Source organism: Catharus ustulatus, chromosome 2 (assembly GCF_009819885.2).
Source record: "Catharus ustulatus isolate bCatUst1 chromosome 2, bCatUst1.pri.v2, whole genome shotgun sequence".
NCBI lineage: Eukaryota > Metazoa > Chordata > Aves > Passeriformes > Turdidae > Catharus > Catharus ustulatus.
In genome coordinates this window covers 109,262,748-109,280,066 of record NC_046222.1, presented here as the reverse complement: position 1 = coordinate 109,280,066, position 17,319 = coordinate 109,262,748, and the positions used below count along the sequence as shown (strand labels likewise).

The 17,319-nt window shown below is 37.9% G+C and overlaps 1 protein-coding gene across 4 annotated transcripts in view; it reads left to right on the top strand.

Moving 5' to 3' along the window:
• The window catches only part of SH3KBP1 (SH3 domain containing kinase binding protein 1), a 212,591-nt gene that overhangs the window by 137,072 nt on the left and 58,200 nt on the right, over nt 1-17,319 (top strand). For all 4 annotated transcript variants that reach the window (XR_004416976.1, XM_033051162.1, XM_033051163.2 and 1 more), the window contains one exon: nt 14,054-14,129. Coding sequence is in view for 3 of the 4 variants with exons in the window: in XM_033051162.1 (XP_032907053.1) it covers nt 14,054-14,129 (76 nt within the window). In the remaining variant the exon portion in view is untranslated. The remainder of the gene's footprint in view (nt 1-14,053; nt 14,130-17,319) is intronic.

Here is a 17,319-nt window from a genome sequence, read left to right as displayed (position 1 = left end):
TTAAAGTCTTTAGGATGTGTTGCTCTTTCAAATGTTTGCTTAGTAAGTGAAAATTCACCACCCCCATCGCGTGTTTTTTCCTTCCTAAATACACTAACAAAACTGTACTTGCAGAAAAAAAGAGGAAGAGCTTTACTAATTCCTCTTCTGTGTGAGATGCCATTTGTCCAAGTGAGGAAAATTGATATGAATGAGTGTTTTAGAAAACTATATTGCAGTAATAAACTTACATGGAAATTATCTTTTCTTTTCCTCTCAAGAAAAAAGCAACTAGAATGAACTATTGCTTGTAAAATTTTATAGAAAGCTGAATGGAGAGATACCTAGAAAACTGTTTAATTATTTGTAGATGCTTTGGGAGCTCTTACTACAAAAATGTAAATTTCCCTCAACTTTGGCTTTTCACAGCTAAAGTCAGTAAGTTGTGTGCAGATTTGAAGCAACAAGTTTTTTGAGTTGCCTTTTCTCCTAAAATGTGCTGTGTCTTTCTTGTTTTCTGCCTTAAATAAAGAGGAAAGGAGGAGTGTGGAAGGATCATAGATCAGCCAGGCACTTGGTAAGATAAAAAAATCTATAGGCCAGTTTCTAAGAAGCCTTTTTAATGCTTTGTGTGCATTTCTATAGGAGGTTCTTGGCATTCTGTGTTTCTAAAATAGTCCTTAAATACTAGAGATGTGAGCTCATGTTATTACATTAGTTGGCTAAGTGCTTTATAAAAACTTCCCAGTAAAAGCCGGGGAGAGGGGCGAGGGGCTGGGAGGAAGTCCTGATGCAGCAGGGACTGTGAAGCAGTGAGCAGTAGCCAGGCAGGGGCTGCTGGTGGCTGCTGGGCTCCTTGCCATGCATTGGCCACACAAAGAGCAGAGTCCTCCCCCTGGACAGCTGATGCTTTCTTCTGCAGCAGTCATGGTACCTAAAGCACTTGCTGGAAAGAAAAGCTGAAACACATGGTAAAAGTTGTTTTCCATTTGTGTTTTGAGTCACTTGTTGTTCTGCAGTCTTCCCTGTAAGTGTTTAAAATAAAAATATCTCCCTATTCTTCCTCAGTAACTTCTGATTTCAGTGATTTAAGGTGAAGGGAAAACCCCTAAATCTTAAAAATTATAACTTTCATTCTCTTAATCTGAGGAGAAAAGAAGTATAATTCTAAAATGGAAGAAATAATTGTTGTCAGCACAAAATCTAGGATAATCTGCATGACAGTATGAGTTTGTTCCTTTGTTTATAATAACTGAATTTGAAAAATATCATTGAACAGCTACTTGTCAGTTTGTTGGCAACATCATAACTTTCACAAAAAAGCAAAGAAGTATTGTTGCCACTTTAAAGAGGAAGATAATAAAGAAGGGACATTCCCTGCTTACTCTTCTCATATAATTTTTTTATTCTTCTCAGAGATGGAAGTAGCTGCACTGCTTTCCTTAATGCTGCAAAAGGAAGTGGAGATTAATGTAGCAGTTGTAAGGTTCAATAATTGTTGTAAAAGAGGGAGGTTTTATAACTGTGGTTTCTAAGCTGGATGGTGCAGTTTGGATCATGCCAAGTTACCAGCTGCAATCTAGACAGGCATGGTTCTCCTGGGAGAGTAGGAAGGAATTTCATTCACTCACTGCAGATTGACTAAAGTATTTTTCCTAGAAGAGACAGAAATTAATTGTGAGTGGCAACCAGCAAATGGTAAAATTCATGACAAAGACAGCAAGGGCGTTTTCCATTATTTTTGATTCTCCTTTTTTACTTTCCTTTACATTTATGTCAAGGAAAGTAAAAAAGGAGAATGAAAAATAAAGCAGGGAAGAAAGAATTTTTCTGTTTAAAAAAAGTACTTTTGATACAAAAGCACCTTCTAGCATTACAAATCTGCAGCTTGAGGAAAAAAGAAAATGAGCTTGTTCATCATGCTCATTTTGATGTGCATGCTTCCAGAGCTTTGAGATCAGGCAGCTGGGAGTGTGCTGTGTGGGTTTCATTCTGTGTTTGCCTTTTATTTCATTTACTAAAGTGTTTTTACTCATCAGTGGTTCTAATATGTCTCGTTCCATTTGTTTCAGCAGCATCTAACGTACACTCTATGTTCACTTTCTCACCATTAACCTTTTAGGAAGGCAGATTTTTAGTTCATTAATGATTTGAAACTGACAGCTTGATAGCATCAAATGTCAGGAGTCCAAATTTTACAGAAATACTGATGTTTTAATGCATGCAAGTTAAGATATATAAGTTTCTCTCCTGTCCAACACATCAAGTGTGTTGGTAGGAAAAAAAGCTTCTCCAGTCCCCTCCCTGGTCCCCTCCGTTATTTCAAATTCTAAAATCTTGTCAAAATATGAAGTTACAACAGCTTTAGAGTCTGAACTTATGGGCTGGTAGAACAGGTTTTACTGTGGAGAACACTGCAAAAGCAATATGTGCACTGCTCTGCTCTCCAAGCAACCCAGAGTTTTAATGGCAATGATGTTTCACTGCTCATGGTTCTGTTTCTACCCCCTTTTCCATCCAAGAGGTTAAACCAAAAATATTGCATTGCATGCTTTGCCTACTTATTAATTTGAATGTTATTTCAGATAGCACAGATTTCTCTGGTGCGTTGCATAATGCTAATGAAGATATTCTTCATCAGTGGTTTGAAGACTGATGGTCTCCTAAATACCTGGTAGTTTTAGTGCTTGGGTAGCTGGATGAGATATTTGGTGCTGGCTCAGGTCATTTCTAAATGGAGCTCAACAGCTGGAAACAGGAACAGAAGTAATTTTCCATTTAAGCAGTTCTGAAATTGCTGAAGAGATGTTTTGTCAGTGCAAATGGGAAGTTAGGAGTCTGTGAAGCAGCCTGTCTAATTAGAAGTCTTCCCCATTAAGGAGGTTTGAGACTCCTTTAAATGCAGAAGTATAAATTACACGAACGTGGACAACACAAACAGTTCAGCATAAATATCAATTTCATCACTGAGGGAACAGTTCGTATTCATACTTTGAAATATTGTGCATCTCAAGATGTCTTAAATCTCTAGAGTTCCTCAGCAAAAGCTGGTAACAGCCAAAGCCCTTCCAGACAGCTTGACTGGAAATAAATTGGAGTTTATTCAGGAGGTTGGTAAGTTGTACAAGGTTTCACTTTGTAGTGTTCTGATGAGCCCAATCCACCTTACAGGTCAAAACCTGTTTGAGGTGTCTAAAGAGGAAATGTAAATATGCATTTCTGCCCTGTGGATTTGTCTTTTTCATTGCAATAGCTGACTGTCAATCCAGTATTTGATTTTTCTAATCTTTTAGATTCATAATGGGTTTTTCACTTCTGTGGCAGTTACAAAAGATGGCCCAGGACATACCATAAAACATTCCCTAGTTTTGAAATTTTTCCATTGAAAATTTCTACAGTGTCCTATCAGAGGACTGTATAATTTTGAAGGCTTTTCTAATTATTTTCTCCATATATCTTTCTTCTCTCTATCATTTTGCTTTCTTTCTAACTGAAGAATTTAGTGTGTTTGATAATATTTGGAGATAGGAGTTAGAGTAATCCTTTGAAGTTTCCCTTAAGTTATCACTTTGGTTTTATATCACTTGGCTTCATTTAAATTTACTTTCTGAAGAGTCCTGTATTCAATATTTCATTTCCATATGTTAAAGAATGATATTTCCTAGAAATTGGAAGCTCCTGGGAAATCTGTAGTTCAGATTAGAACTGTGTCTCCACGAGAGGTCAATACTGGAAGCCTGGAGAAGACTGTTGGAAAGGTTGCACAAAGAAAGAAATTCCTGTGGGGAGTCTTAACAGCCTTCTAATAATTTTGATATTTGTATTAATGACTACAATGGATTTTTGTTCTTGAAAAATTGAGTAGTCACATTTTCATTGCACGTAACATTTTAGTACCTGTGAAGGCATTCCAGTCTGCTGGCTCACACACTGTGGGAAGGAGTTACCTCCCTCTGTTTTGAGTGTGGCACCTGCTAATTTCATCTGATAGCCCTTAATTTTTATTACTGGAATAGTTAATGAGTGACTCCTTCCTATCTACATTCTCTCCTGATTTTCATAGACCTGTGTATATCTTTTTCCCCCAGAATGAGGGATCTTTTCCATATTTTTGATCATTCTTGATGACTTTCTGTCTTTTTCAGTCCCTTTGGGAACTCAGGTGGTTTGTGTGTGAGGACAAAAGGAGGGGGGAACCACACACAATGGCCAAGGTGCTGGATGAATTTATGCAGTGTTTTGATAGCACTTTCCATTGCTCTTTATTGCTTCCCAAAATATTAACAACTATGGGTTCCAAAGCCTGTCACTTCTGTCTTAAGATAGCATTTTTCCTCCAAATGTGTTATTTTTTTTTTACCTGAACTTAATTTGTCTTTCTCTTTTGGTGGGTCATCTGTGAAGGTGTGGAAAACAAGAGCCTTGATCTAGATCCCTGGCACACTGATCACCACTGTGAAATCCTACTCTTTGTTTTCCATCTTTTAATAAGTTACTTATCCAAGTTAATATCTTTTTTTTTGAGGATGAACAGTAAACTCCTAATCTCAGTTTTAATTTTGAGTGAGCAGTGAGGTTACAATTTCAATCTTCCTCAGGAGTCAGAACCAGCAACTTTTAAAATTTGTGTATTTTAATGAAAATTGCTGTGAATTGGCTATGCAAAATAGAAAATATAATACAGGACTTTGTATAAAGACAACTGTATGCCACAACATCATTATTTAGTTATTAGGTAGCTGGATTTATAGATTTATTGCTAAACTGTAGTTATATAGATCCAGACAGATAAGGACAGATCTTTAGATAGATTACCTGGATGCTGTTCTGGCAGGTAACATGCATGGGCTACACAACAAAGATATTTAAAAATAGCAACTATCATGGGCTTCTGGTGATTGAATTTAGATGTCTGTGATGTTGCTTGTAGACAGCAAGCAGTCTTTCTTCACAGCCTGTGGACTAAAAAGCATTATTAGGACAGGAGTTTTCTTTATCCCAAAGATGAATTACCTGCTAAAAGGACTGTTTTACCTCCAGTGACAAAAGGGAAGCCTGCAGTGACTGGCACCTGGCTCACAGTTGGTGTTTGAATGGAATTAACTCCATCTTGAATAACCACATCAGAACACTAAATCTTGTCTCTTTACATCTCAGTGACAAAGCCAGCTGAATGTCATTATACTAAGAAGCATAAGCAGATTACATGTAAACTGTGAGGCTCATGTAGTCACAACAGAGCAAGGGGCAGTATGAAACTTTACACTTTAAGATTTCTTAGCTTTTCAGTGGTTAAGTAAGGAATCATGCTAAATATCACTAAAATAATAAGTAATGCTGAGTAACATATATGGTGAGTAGATAAAAATGTAGTAATAATGGTGAGTAGATAAAATTTGATTCATACAAGATCAAAGCAATAAAGTAAGTTTAACTGCAGGACCTAGTGCCTTCTCCTAAAGAAAATGCACACATGGAAAATCTACCAAAGAACTTAGTCTCATATTTAGTTTTGGAGTAACAGACTCTGAGCCAATAGGGAGTGTCAACACATACTGATTAAATCATCCTGGCCTTCCTTTCTCCCTCCTTTTCCTTTTGTATGTAATCCTTGGTATGCCAAAGGTAGTACAGGCTTGTCATTTTGTCTTTATTTTGCCATAAGCATTGAGAATCACACAGATAATTCCTTGTCTGTCCAGCAGGTGATTTTCAAGGACTTCCCTTTATGTGATTTTCAAATACTTTTTGATGTAATTAAGTAAAACACCAGTAACTTCTTTTATTAAATATTTCAGAAGTTACATTTATTTTGAAAAATAAAATAGTTTCTTATTTAAAAGAAGATGACTATTCCTTAAGCATTCAAAGAATATAGTCTTAGGTTTGATGTAGTTTAAGTAGTTTAACCAGTGAGTAGAGGTTGTTTTGCTTCTTGTCAGCTGTAAGAAAGAATTATATCAGAAGAATAAATGTCAGTGAAGAATCAAGGAAAAAAGTCCCAGAAAAGTCATGTTGTGTTCTAAAATTTCCCTTGTCTGGGGACCTCAGTTCAGTTTCCTTTGCTTTGTTTACTTGCTTGCGTGTCTGCCTGGATTCCAGGGCTGTGACAGTGGATGACAGATGCAGTAATTGTAAGATGCTCTGACAATCAGTGCTGTATTTCTAGGGCACCAAGTGAACTAAGGCTGGTGTAATGTAATCACAACCTGTTTATCATTCTCTGCAATGGGTGTTGTAGTAGGATTTAGACTGACATGCTGTTTTTATACACACCTTGTCTTTTCTTTCTTTTTCTTTCTTTGTATTCGAGGACTAACCCCTAAATTGAACACTAGAAAGCACTTTCCCCCCAGATACCTTTAGTTTTTCTGCATATGCATGCTAATTCCAAAAGCCTTTAAGATTCAAGCAGCATATTTTTTGTTGACTGCTTGAATATTGCTTTCCTCTAAAGCACTGGTGGTATTGTAGTTCTCAGTGGACTAATGTACGTGAGCATTTATAGGGCCTTCACTTCTTCACTCCTGACTTGTCTGCTTTGTCCAGACTTGTTAATTGTGGTAAGAGTATGCTGGTGGCTGAAATTGTGTTCATTTCCAAGGAGCTCCAGTGGGATGAAGACTTCAGTCTTTTGCTTTGGAATAACAGGATGTTTATTTGGAAGATCATCTTTTATTTAGAGATTGTTGATTTTGTCTAGACAGAGAGAATTGAGATGCTAGCAGTTCATATGCCTTTCAGAACATCTTAAATATAGGGGTTTGCAATCTTGCTGCAGAAGGCTAAAGCCTTTCATAGGTAAAATCTTGTTTGAAATTTTAAAAATTACTTATTTCTTTACAAAGATATGCTGTTAATCAGAAGGCCTATGTTCATTCAAGTCCAAGACTCATCTAATATGGACATCAGTTGGAAAAAACTGCACTTAAATCTGCTGCAATATGGATGAAGTGTGAAAATGCACCTTTGTCAGGTGGAAGAAATTATAGTGTGACTATGTGAAAAGAAACTGTAATATGAAGCTTAAAATACTTTAATTGCTTTGTTATCTGCATTCTGTGGAATATTTACCAAACATCCCACTTAAAAGCTCTGAGTGTGTGCTAGATCTGATGCTGTGGTTTAGGGGGACCATTCTTTAGGGAAGCATCATCTGGTATTTAGAACTGAGGGATATTCATGTTTCAACTTGTTCTCTTAGTTTGAAAGAGGTAGCTGCTAACAAAGGCAGGAGCCTCTCTTTGAAATGGAGAATGTAAACCCCCTCCCTCCAAATTATTATAATTTTGAAATTAAGGGGCTCTCAGGCAAAGATATGGGAATTAGGAATAACAGTTCTTTACTAGGGAAATTAAAATAGAAATACACTACTACAAAGAAACAAACTCCAAACCCTGACAAAGTCAGAGTACAACCTGGCACCCTGTCAGGCAGGGTGTTGGTAGCAGTCCCATTAAATGGTGGCTGCATCCTCCTGCAGTGACAGATGTGGTTCTGTTGGAGCAGTGCTCCTGTACAAGGTGCAGTTTTCCTCCAAAGGTCCAGTGATGATGTGGAAAGGTTCGATTTTCCTCTGTAATCCAGTGGGAAAACAAGGACACTTTGGTGTTTCAAATCCCAGTTTTTATCTTGGTAGGAAATGCTTGGCTCCTCCCCCTGGATGGAGCATCTCCCAGTGGGATGATATAATTTTTATCAGTCATGCAGTGGGATTTAAAGGGCCATTAACAGAAGATATCTCCCTGGAGAAAGGATGGGTTTTGGAAAAGATAAAGAGCACTGCCCTACCTGGTTTCAATGGATGATGATAGAATACATCCTTCTGGTTACATCCTGCATTGCAACCTAAGACACTTGTGAATGATGTAAAGGCAAGAACTACTAAAGTAGAGTTTGGACCCTGTGTTTGAGGCAGAGTTGATTTATTTTTAAGCTCAAGCTGGGTGCCTCTGGACAAAGAAATCCCTGGGCCTTTAAACCCTAACAGTCTGTGCACGAGTTGTTCCACATGCACCTCTTGGTCCAGTGGTGAATTATCATCTGAGGTCCTCCAGAATCTCACTGTATTCTTTCTCCACATCTATGTGGGCAGGCCATTAGCTTCTCATTAACAGCTTGAGACCCTCCAGGGTCTCAGCCCTTGTCTGAAGGAATCCAGTCTTTGTTTCCTCTTGTGCTGAGCCAAGGGAAGTTCACCTGCACCAGGCTTTGAGCAGGGCGCACTCATGCTAAGCTGTCAGTAGAAATGTGTGCAGTTCCAGCAGCTGAGTCTCTCTGTATTAGCTGGGAGTGTGCATTGGGCAGATGTACCTAACTGGTTGCTGTTAAAAACCACAAATAATTGTACATGCACGTGGAATGGTCTTTCTAGCAAAGCAAAGCTGTAGAAAGTAGTCACAGAGGAAGAAACTATTGTAGATGACTGAGGCAATCAAATGTGTAGACAGGTGCTTAGTTCACTTTCTTCAAGAATTTTTGTTCCCTTCATAAAAGTTTCTTAAAATTCCCATTACCCTCTTTGAAGTCTCATGTGGTGACCCTTCAGAAAAGTGTTAACTCTGTCCTTTTGGGAAACCTCAGGATAGCAATACTTGATCATGCTGTCACAGGAAGGATTTTATGTGGAGCTGAATGCTGGTAGCATGGGGAAAAAATGAAATTTTGGACATTTATTTTGTTTCTGAAAGAGTGAAAGCATTTTGACATCTGAAAGTCTTTGGGGTTTTTATATTTTGGCTATTTTTTAGATTTTAAGACAGAACAGATAGGAGGGATAGAGGACTTGATGACATTCCTTAAGCACTTGATACATATTTGAAAAAAAAAAATTTGGCTGCTCCCTCACAACACCAGCATTATACATAGTTAGTGAGAAGATCGTTTATGCTCCTGTTAATCCAGAGCTATAAGAGTCTAATAATAATTTCTGCTTCTTTGTGAACAAATGTTCTCAGTTACAAAATGGAGTATAAAGACACATTAAAGAATACAGCTTTTATACTCTCACTAGTATGGCCCTGGATTTGCATATTAACCCATACATTAGAAAATTCTCATGCATATAAGCCACATATAAATATACTGGTTGAATGTTAAGAGGAAGTGGTCAGAGAAACATGACACAGTTTTTTCCTCTGACCGAGTCATTGAGGTTTTCTGAAATTCTAAAAGTTCAAAAGATGTGTGACTGTCTTTTCCTCCCTTGTATAAAGCACATTGTTATATTTTCACTATTCAAACTGACAAACTATGTTAAGCTTAATGCTTTCAGCTCATACAGCCCCTTTTATGAATTCTTTAATGTCTGATGTATTCCTTAAGAATATCTCCATAGAGCTATATTCCAAGTAGCAGTTCCAAAATATTTTATCAAGGATAAAGACCTCAATACACTTTCCAAAATAAATAATGATGCTGAGTAAATCCTTTTTTCCTTATTCCTGAGTAAATAAGGTATTGCTTCAAGAAGCCTGTATTGTAAAAGGAGCCTCAATGGATAAATATGTTACTTTGGTGCAAAGCATAACCCAATCTTCTGTATGGATCTATCTGTGCACAATTGACAATTCAATTAGAATTTTCAGATTAAATGTTCTAGACACACTAGAGCTGAATAATGAAAGTAAGAAAGTTTTCAACCACAAGAGAAAACCCTGAAGTACAATGCTAAAATATCCTGAAGGAAGAAACTTGGTCACAGATCTACTTTTCTCCCCCTGGTCAGAACTCAGTAGTTGTAGGGAACAACCACAGTACCTTTAGGCAAGAAAAACTCACTTGTGTACTGAACATTTAGTGTTCAGTTCTCTTGTGTTGTTCCCTGCTGTTATAGGGATCGAAGTTGAGACAAAATATATAAATGAAAGAAAATGAGACTTTTCAGATTGTACCATGACCTCATTTACCTGACTTTGTATGCCACCTCAACCATTTTTGCAATCACTGTTAATTCACCATCAGAGAATCCTGGTCTGCAGTGGTACAGATTTGCAGTGTACCAAAATGCCATTGAAGCTCACAGAACTGGTTATTCAGTGCTGGACTGTCCTTCCATTGGCTTCATTGACCCAAGCATCAATACTGCCAGGTTGTGCTAAATCTGTCTTGTCCCTCTGAATATCTGTATGCCAGATCATGGTGATTATTCATGCTTTTATCAGCTGTTTCTACAGCAATAGGGCACTTCATCCCTTTTCATCTTTAGGATTTGCTTGTCAGAAGATTAGTGAAATTAGCGTCTGAGTGCTAAATAATCTAATTATACTCACCTTGCAGAAATAATGGGATTAAGATTCTGCCCAGTTTGTTGAATATATTCTGTTGTGTTGGGAGTCAACCTGGGCTTGGAGTCAGAAAACACAAACTGTTTCCACCATGTTTTTCTTGTTTGAAAGGACTAAGCAAGTCAGAGTGATATCTACAGAGAGATGCAAGTGGAACAAGGCTCACTGCCACCACCTAGAAAAGAGATTTATGATAATCAGCATGCTGGAGGAAGAAACTAATACAGTAGTCTTTAGGAGTGTCTCTGTAGCACCAGGCTAGAGATACAAAGGCACAGAGTGATATGCTGCCCTTCTTGCTGGTGATGAAATTAGTTTTGCAACCAAGAATCCAAGATACAGCTTTAGAGAGAAAATGCAGAACTTCACTTGTCTTTGCAGCCTGGTATTTAGGTCAGTGCTGGGAGATGCCATTATGGGCATTCTGGTTCATGCTGCATTTGACTTTTAATTGCAAACATTACTGACAAAAGGATAGATTTAGGTAAATGGAGTGAGACAGTTTATTCTGGGAGCTGGCAGGGATTGCTGACAGGATGAGGATCCTGTTATCGAGTTTGGAATGTCTAAATTCCCAAAAAGTTCTTCAAGTTCTAAGTCTTGTTTTGTGTCTGTGTCCCAAAGGGGTAAGATGTGCTTGCTTCTTAGGAATACTGAGCCTGATAGGTAGGAATGAATCAGGTAAAATACTAACAGCAAACTAGGGTTGTGTATCAGTATTTGGTAGCATAGATCAATGTCTAGAAGGGCTTGGACCATCCTCTTATGTAAAGGAAGAACAGAGGAGGAGAAAGAATTATATTGAAATCTTCAGTTCAACCCGTCAAGTGTTCTTTGCTCCCATGTTTCCTTTTTTTAGAAGTGAAAGTTTTGATAAATTGCACTGAGCCTTCAACTGAAGAAGACAACAAAATATCCTGTAGTAATTGTTCTTGAAATGAAAATTCTATGTCATGCAGATGTGTATTGGATTAGCAATAATTTAGGTTGGGCTTCCTTTGTTCTCCTCACCACTAATAAAGTTGGTAGATATTTGACCTGTATGGGACTATGAGTGACATAGAACAGTTGGAGGGACAGCAGGAAAGTTTCTGGCTTATATGGGAGATGTCACTGTCTCCCATTTTTGTTTTCTTGTCAGGAAATTTGGTAGCTCTGATAATAATGCTTAGTCTGGAACTGCCAGCACACAAATCTTAGCTATACTTGAGGTTTTAGCCTATTATAGCAGAGCCATCACACTTACAAGATCACAGAGGATTCAGCATCTCTTAGAGTGAGGAAAATTTATCTTGGGTGCTTCCTAGTGAACAAATAAATATTATATTAAGTTTCATGGAGGTGTTTTCAGAAAGTGGTGACACATTTTCCATGCAAATGTAGACCAATTGGAAACATAAAGAAATAATTTTTAAAACCCCACCTTCTTACAGGATGAGTAAAACATCTTGGCAGTTCAGGTCCACTTGAAACCAGATTTGCATGACTTATGAATTTTTATCCCCTTTTCCTGTCAGTGATGCTTGTTTCACCCCTAGAAATCCCAGAGTGCAGTCCCCTCCCAATTAAAGAATAGCAGTTCCACTTATCTTCTCCTCTCCCTGTTCACAACAAATTCAGATATCCTTTCTCACTGGAGTGGGTCCTATGCAATTCTCAGAAAAATTATTTCAATTATTCCTCTTAGCTCCTAATAAAAGAGCAGTCTTGTTTGGATAGTATTCCATTTTCTGTTCACAAGTTGGTTCCCAACATTGATTTATCACCTGCACATGCATTTGTTCTGAATGAACAGATGAATTAATGTTTTCAAGCATTGCTCTTGCATCTGCTTCTATACATTAGGAAATTACTTTGCATAATGGATTTTCCACTAGAAGAAACAAATATCTTCCTTTTTGCCCATGATTCTTTTGTTGTTATCTGTAGCTTGTTAAATTTTAGCCTGTTGTGGGTTTCTATGGTTTGGTTTCATGGCATAAAATTAATGATTCATGTACAGTAAAGCAATTACTAAAATATTTCCTTTAATTAATTGGTCTTGCATAATAATTTAATCTTTAAAAAAACCAAAACCTCCCCTAATTTAAAGGGTTTTCATATTCCTTCAGTGAGCATGTCTTTATGAGCCAAACTGCAATGCAGCTTATAGCATCTCCTTTTGTCATTTTCCTGAACAATTTCATGAAGCAGCAATGTGAATAAAGGTTTGATCATGACTGAGCATGTACTGTGATGTGCAGCTATCTTGAACTGCCCTGTTTGCCTCTGAACCAGTCTCACTTTCATCTTGAAAGCATTCTGTACTTTTGTCTGTGTAAATGCAAATTCCTGATAACTTAAAACTCTTCATTATAACTCTTTTGGTACAATTTGCACTGCTTTGCAGATAGATATCAGGTTTATCATCATCCTTCTTGTCTTTAAACTTCTCCAGCACAACCAGGTCATGCACTTTTCTTACTTTTTCTTATCTTTCATTCCCAATATCATTCACTTTCCCTTGAGAAAAGAATTTGAGAGGTTCTATAGAGTTTTGTTGTTTATTTCTCTTTCTATTTAACAAACTCTGGATTCTGAGTAGAGTTATAAGCTTATCAGAAGGTCAGGATGTTTCTGCTCCCATCTGCAAATTATGTTGCAACAGGATACTTTTGGGTATTGCAATCTGTGGTCTGCATTGCTGTCAGCATGGATTTGATGACTATCTTGTGCACAATTCTCAGAACTATCTGTCTTCCCTACTTGCTCTTTTTACCAGTCTGAAATCCCTGTGTGTATTTGAGTCCTTTTCATAGGTACATTATGGCACACTATTACATATTGTTAACATGGAACTCTCAGTATTCTTTATATACCTTGGAATTTTTCAGCTACTCGAGGAGCTCTACTACTTTTGCTTCTTATATGGTGCTCAGTAGTTCCAAGACTAGATCTCAGCACTTTGGTCTCTAAGCTTTTACTGAGGAGGTCATGAAAGCACGGAGGGACTTTGTGGTGTTTATGCAGACCTCGCCAGGAAAGGATGTTGAATGGCAGCTAGGGCTTTTCAGAAACAATTACAATTATTTTCTCATCTACACATTGCTAAGATTTTAAAGATAGAAAGCTTTCTTCATAGGGAGACAAGCTGAGACAGAGAGGGTATAGCATGCATATAATAATAGGAGAAGATACATAAAGATGAATATCACTGATTTTATTCAATTTTATTTTGGTGGGGGCACATAGTATTTGTTTACTGTCTGAGGCAGGTTATTGTTTATTATAGTAGTCCACTGTAAATTAGTTACTTTTGCTAAAAAGAAATAAAATAAGAAAGAGATGTTGTATATATAAAAGTCACACTCAATCAAGAATTACTCAAATGAATAACCCTTGTTGGAACAGAAGTCATGTGAGTTCCTCCCTGCTGCTTCTTTCAGCTTTACTTTTGGTACTGAATAACACCTTTCCCTGAATAATTTAATTGACTGCTTAATAGCAATCTACCAGTGAAACTTCTGTGAGTCTTCCCTGAAACTCAGGGAAGTGTTATGGGGTTATAATTTCAAAATATTAGTAAATATTAGTAAAGGGAAATTGGAGGATCACATTTCACAAATTCTTTATGATTTTAAAAAAAGTAAACCCCCAGTAACAAACATAAGTATAGGTTATAATTTGCCTCTTTTTCTTTACTGTCCCTTTTCTACTACTATATTTTGTGTTTCCATCACTATTTTTTATGTTGTCCAACTTTTAACTGAACCTGCAAATTTTAAAGAAGAATAATTATTTTTTTTCAGAGTGTTGGGAAGAAATTACCTCCAGCCACAGCAACTCAGGAGCCAACAAAAATAGAAGTGGACAGCAGAACAAAAAGTAGGTTTCATAGGTTTTTCTTTTTTGCACTTTGTGCTATTAAAAGCAAGCTGAATGCTTTTCTCTGGTTTTGGTTGAAAGAGTGACCTGTATATAAAAAAAGTGAGGATGCAGATAGATATATTTAGGATAAACTTTGAGTAGGTAGTACCTAGACAAAATGCTTTGTTTCACAGAATCCCCTGAATTGTTTCTGCTCTGGTGACCCTGCATCAAGTTTTCTGCCACCAAACATCAAATTAAATTCAGCCTTGAGGATACTTTGGAATTACAATAATTTCACGATTATAAACCGCACCATTTTGACTAACATTTTGGTTCGAACCCGGAAGTGCGGCTTATAATCAGGTGCGGCTTATATATGGACAAAGAACGAAAAGTTGCTGTTTTAGTTTGGAGGACAGGTGTCTGCTAAGAAAGGCAGGAGCCTCTCTTTGAAATGGAGAATGTAAACCCCCTCCCTCCGAATTATTATAATTTTGAAATCAAACGGCTCTCAGGCAAAGATATAGGAATTAGGAATAACAGTTATTTACTAGGGAAATTAAAATAGAAATACAGCACTACAAAGAAACAAACTCCAAACTCTGACAGTCAGAGTATAACCTGACACCCTGTCAGGCAGGGTGTTGGTAGCAGTCCCATTAAATGGTGGCTGCATCCTCCTGCAGTGACAGATGTGATTCAGTTGGAGCAGTGCTCCTGTAGAAGGTGCAGTTTCCCTCCGGGGGTCCAGTGGTGATGTGGAGAAATCCGGTTTTCCTCTGGAGTCCAGTGGAGAAAGGGGCTACCTTAGTGTCTCAAAACCTCTGGTTTTATTTTGGTAAGAAATGTTGGGCTCTTCCCCCTGGCTGGAGCAACTTCCAATGGGATGAAGTCATTTCATCAGTCACACAGTGGGACTCAATGGCCATGAGCAGAAAATGACTGGCTGGAGGAAGGATGGGTTGTGAAAAGGTAAAGAACAATGCCCTGCCTGGTTTCAATGGATGGCCCATTAGCAGAATATCTCCCACGGAGATAAGGATCCCTGCCCCCACCCTCAACAGATGGTGATAGAATAGATACCTTTTATCACACTCTGTACTGTAACCCGAGACAGTTGCCGACACCTGGACGTGCAGCTTATAATCAGGTGCAGCTTATAATCGTGAAATTACTGTAATCAGAGTTGAATAAGATCCAAATTTGAGTTATAACTTGTAGGTAGGTCATAGAAAAATTTCTCACATTGCCAATGTTCTTGCCTTTTTCTTTTTCTTTTAAAAATTATTTTATTTCTATTTCTTTATATAGCAGAAATCAACTGTATGCATGGTATAGTTTGTATGGGAAATCAGAAGAGAAGGCTCTGGGGAGACATTCCAGCAGCCTTCCAGTACCTGAAGGAGACCTACAAGAGAGCTGAATTTTTACAAGGGATTGTAGTGACAGGACAAGGAGAAATGACATTAAACAGAGAGAGGGCAGGTTTAGATTAGATGTTACAGATTTGTTGCTGTGAGGGTGGTGAGACACTGGCACAGAGTGCTCGGAGAAGCTGTGGATGCTCCATGCCTGGCAGTGTTCAAAACCAGACTGGATGGGGCTCTGAGCAACCTGGTCTAGTGAAAGGTAACCTTGCCGATGGCAGGGGGCATTGGGACTAGATAATGCTAAAGTTTCTTTCCAACCCAAACTATTCTCTGATTCTTGACCTTCAGGTCTTTTTTCATCATTTCAGTGCTTAGCAATGAAAAAGTAATGATTAAATCTTTCAGGTATGTCTCTCTGCTGTTCTAGGGAAGCACATGTAACTAACTTACCAAATAACATACATATAAATTCCTCTTATTTTGATTTTATTTATGTAAAGTTACAACTAAATGTTACATATTTTGGTGGAAAAGAATAAGAGGGAAGAGAGCCTAACCATAGCTTAGAAAATAAGCTGAATATAACAGAGTTGTTTTTCTTTAAATCTTGCACAGTTCTTTTTCCCTGATGTGTTTATCCTTTTAGATAGTGCATAACATTTTTTCTCAGAACTGAAACACATAGAGACATGCAGGAAAGCATCTGGATCAGCAGAGCAGGGTCTGTCTGAGGAAAGTGTGTGGTTACAAACTGGTTTGTACAGGCTTTCAGCTCAGAGTTGCAGAAGCAGCTTAAAAGAGCTTTTAGTGAGTTATTGTCCATTAGCTCCCCCACAATCATTGACTTGCTGCATCTCTTGTGCCCCCATGCCAGCAGGCTCTGATGGGAAATACTGCAAGAATTCAATTACCCTGAGGAAGTGAAAACTTGAAATACTGAAAAATATGTGAACTGGTGATGCAGAAGAGGGCTCCTGGTGTTTTGGAATTACCTTTGCCAGCCTGCAGGCTGAGCAGTTCAAGCTGACCCAAGTGCAGGTGCCATCAGAAGGGGTGGTCCAAGTACCTGCAGCATTAACCCTTTGTGGGAAGCCAGGCTGCTCCTTTCCACATCAGCTCATACTTCTCACAGCTGAAACTGCTCCCTAAATTCCATCCCAGGATATGGGAGGTTCAAACTTTCACATTTATAAACTGACTATGAAAACCTTCTGCCCAGTGTTTAGAAAACTGTATCTTCTACTGTGACCCATTGAGCTCTAGCTGACAGAGACACTTTCCCATCAACACTTTTGGTCTCTGGGTGGTCCTTCTTTCACTACTTTGTTATTTCCCTCAGACACACCTTTTTCCCTTTTTGGCCAGAAAAATTCTTCTTCTTCTTCTGTCGCTGTCTTCATTCAACATCCATTTTACCAGAGTTGGTGAGAAGGGCGGGCTACTTATTTGCACAATATCTTGCTGAATTTTAATTAAACTGCATTATTTATTATTTTATCTTTCCTGGAATCTCTAGGGTCTCAGTAGAATTCTTGGCATCTCTCTTCATGCTTGGGAAAGGGAAGCACATCTATAGGAAGATCTGATGTAATGTAATTATATATAATTTTCTTAGCCTCAAATGACATCATTGATGACATATTTCATTCAGTTGTCCTTCACTTAAATTGAAAACCTTTCAGTGCAAATGAAACATGCTTCAGTCTGGTTTGGTGTTTAATATAGGCAGAGGAATAATTTCTTCATAATAAAGTTAATGTCTGATAGTCAGAAATTAGGAGTATGACCAGAATCTGGAATAGGACTATAATCTGTCTAGAATTTGTCATTTCTCA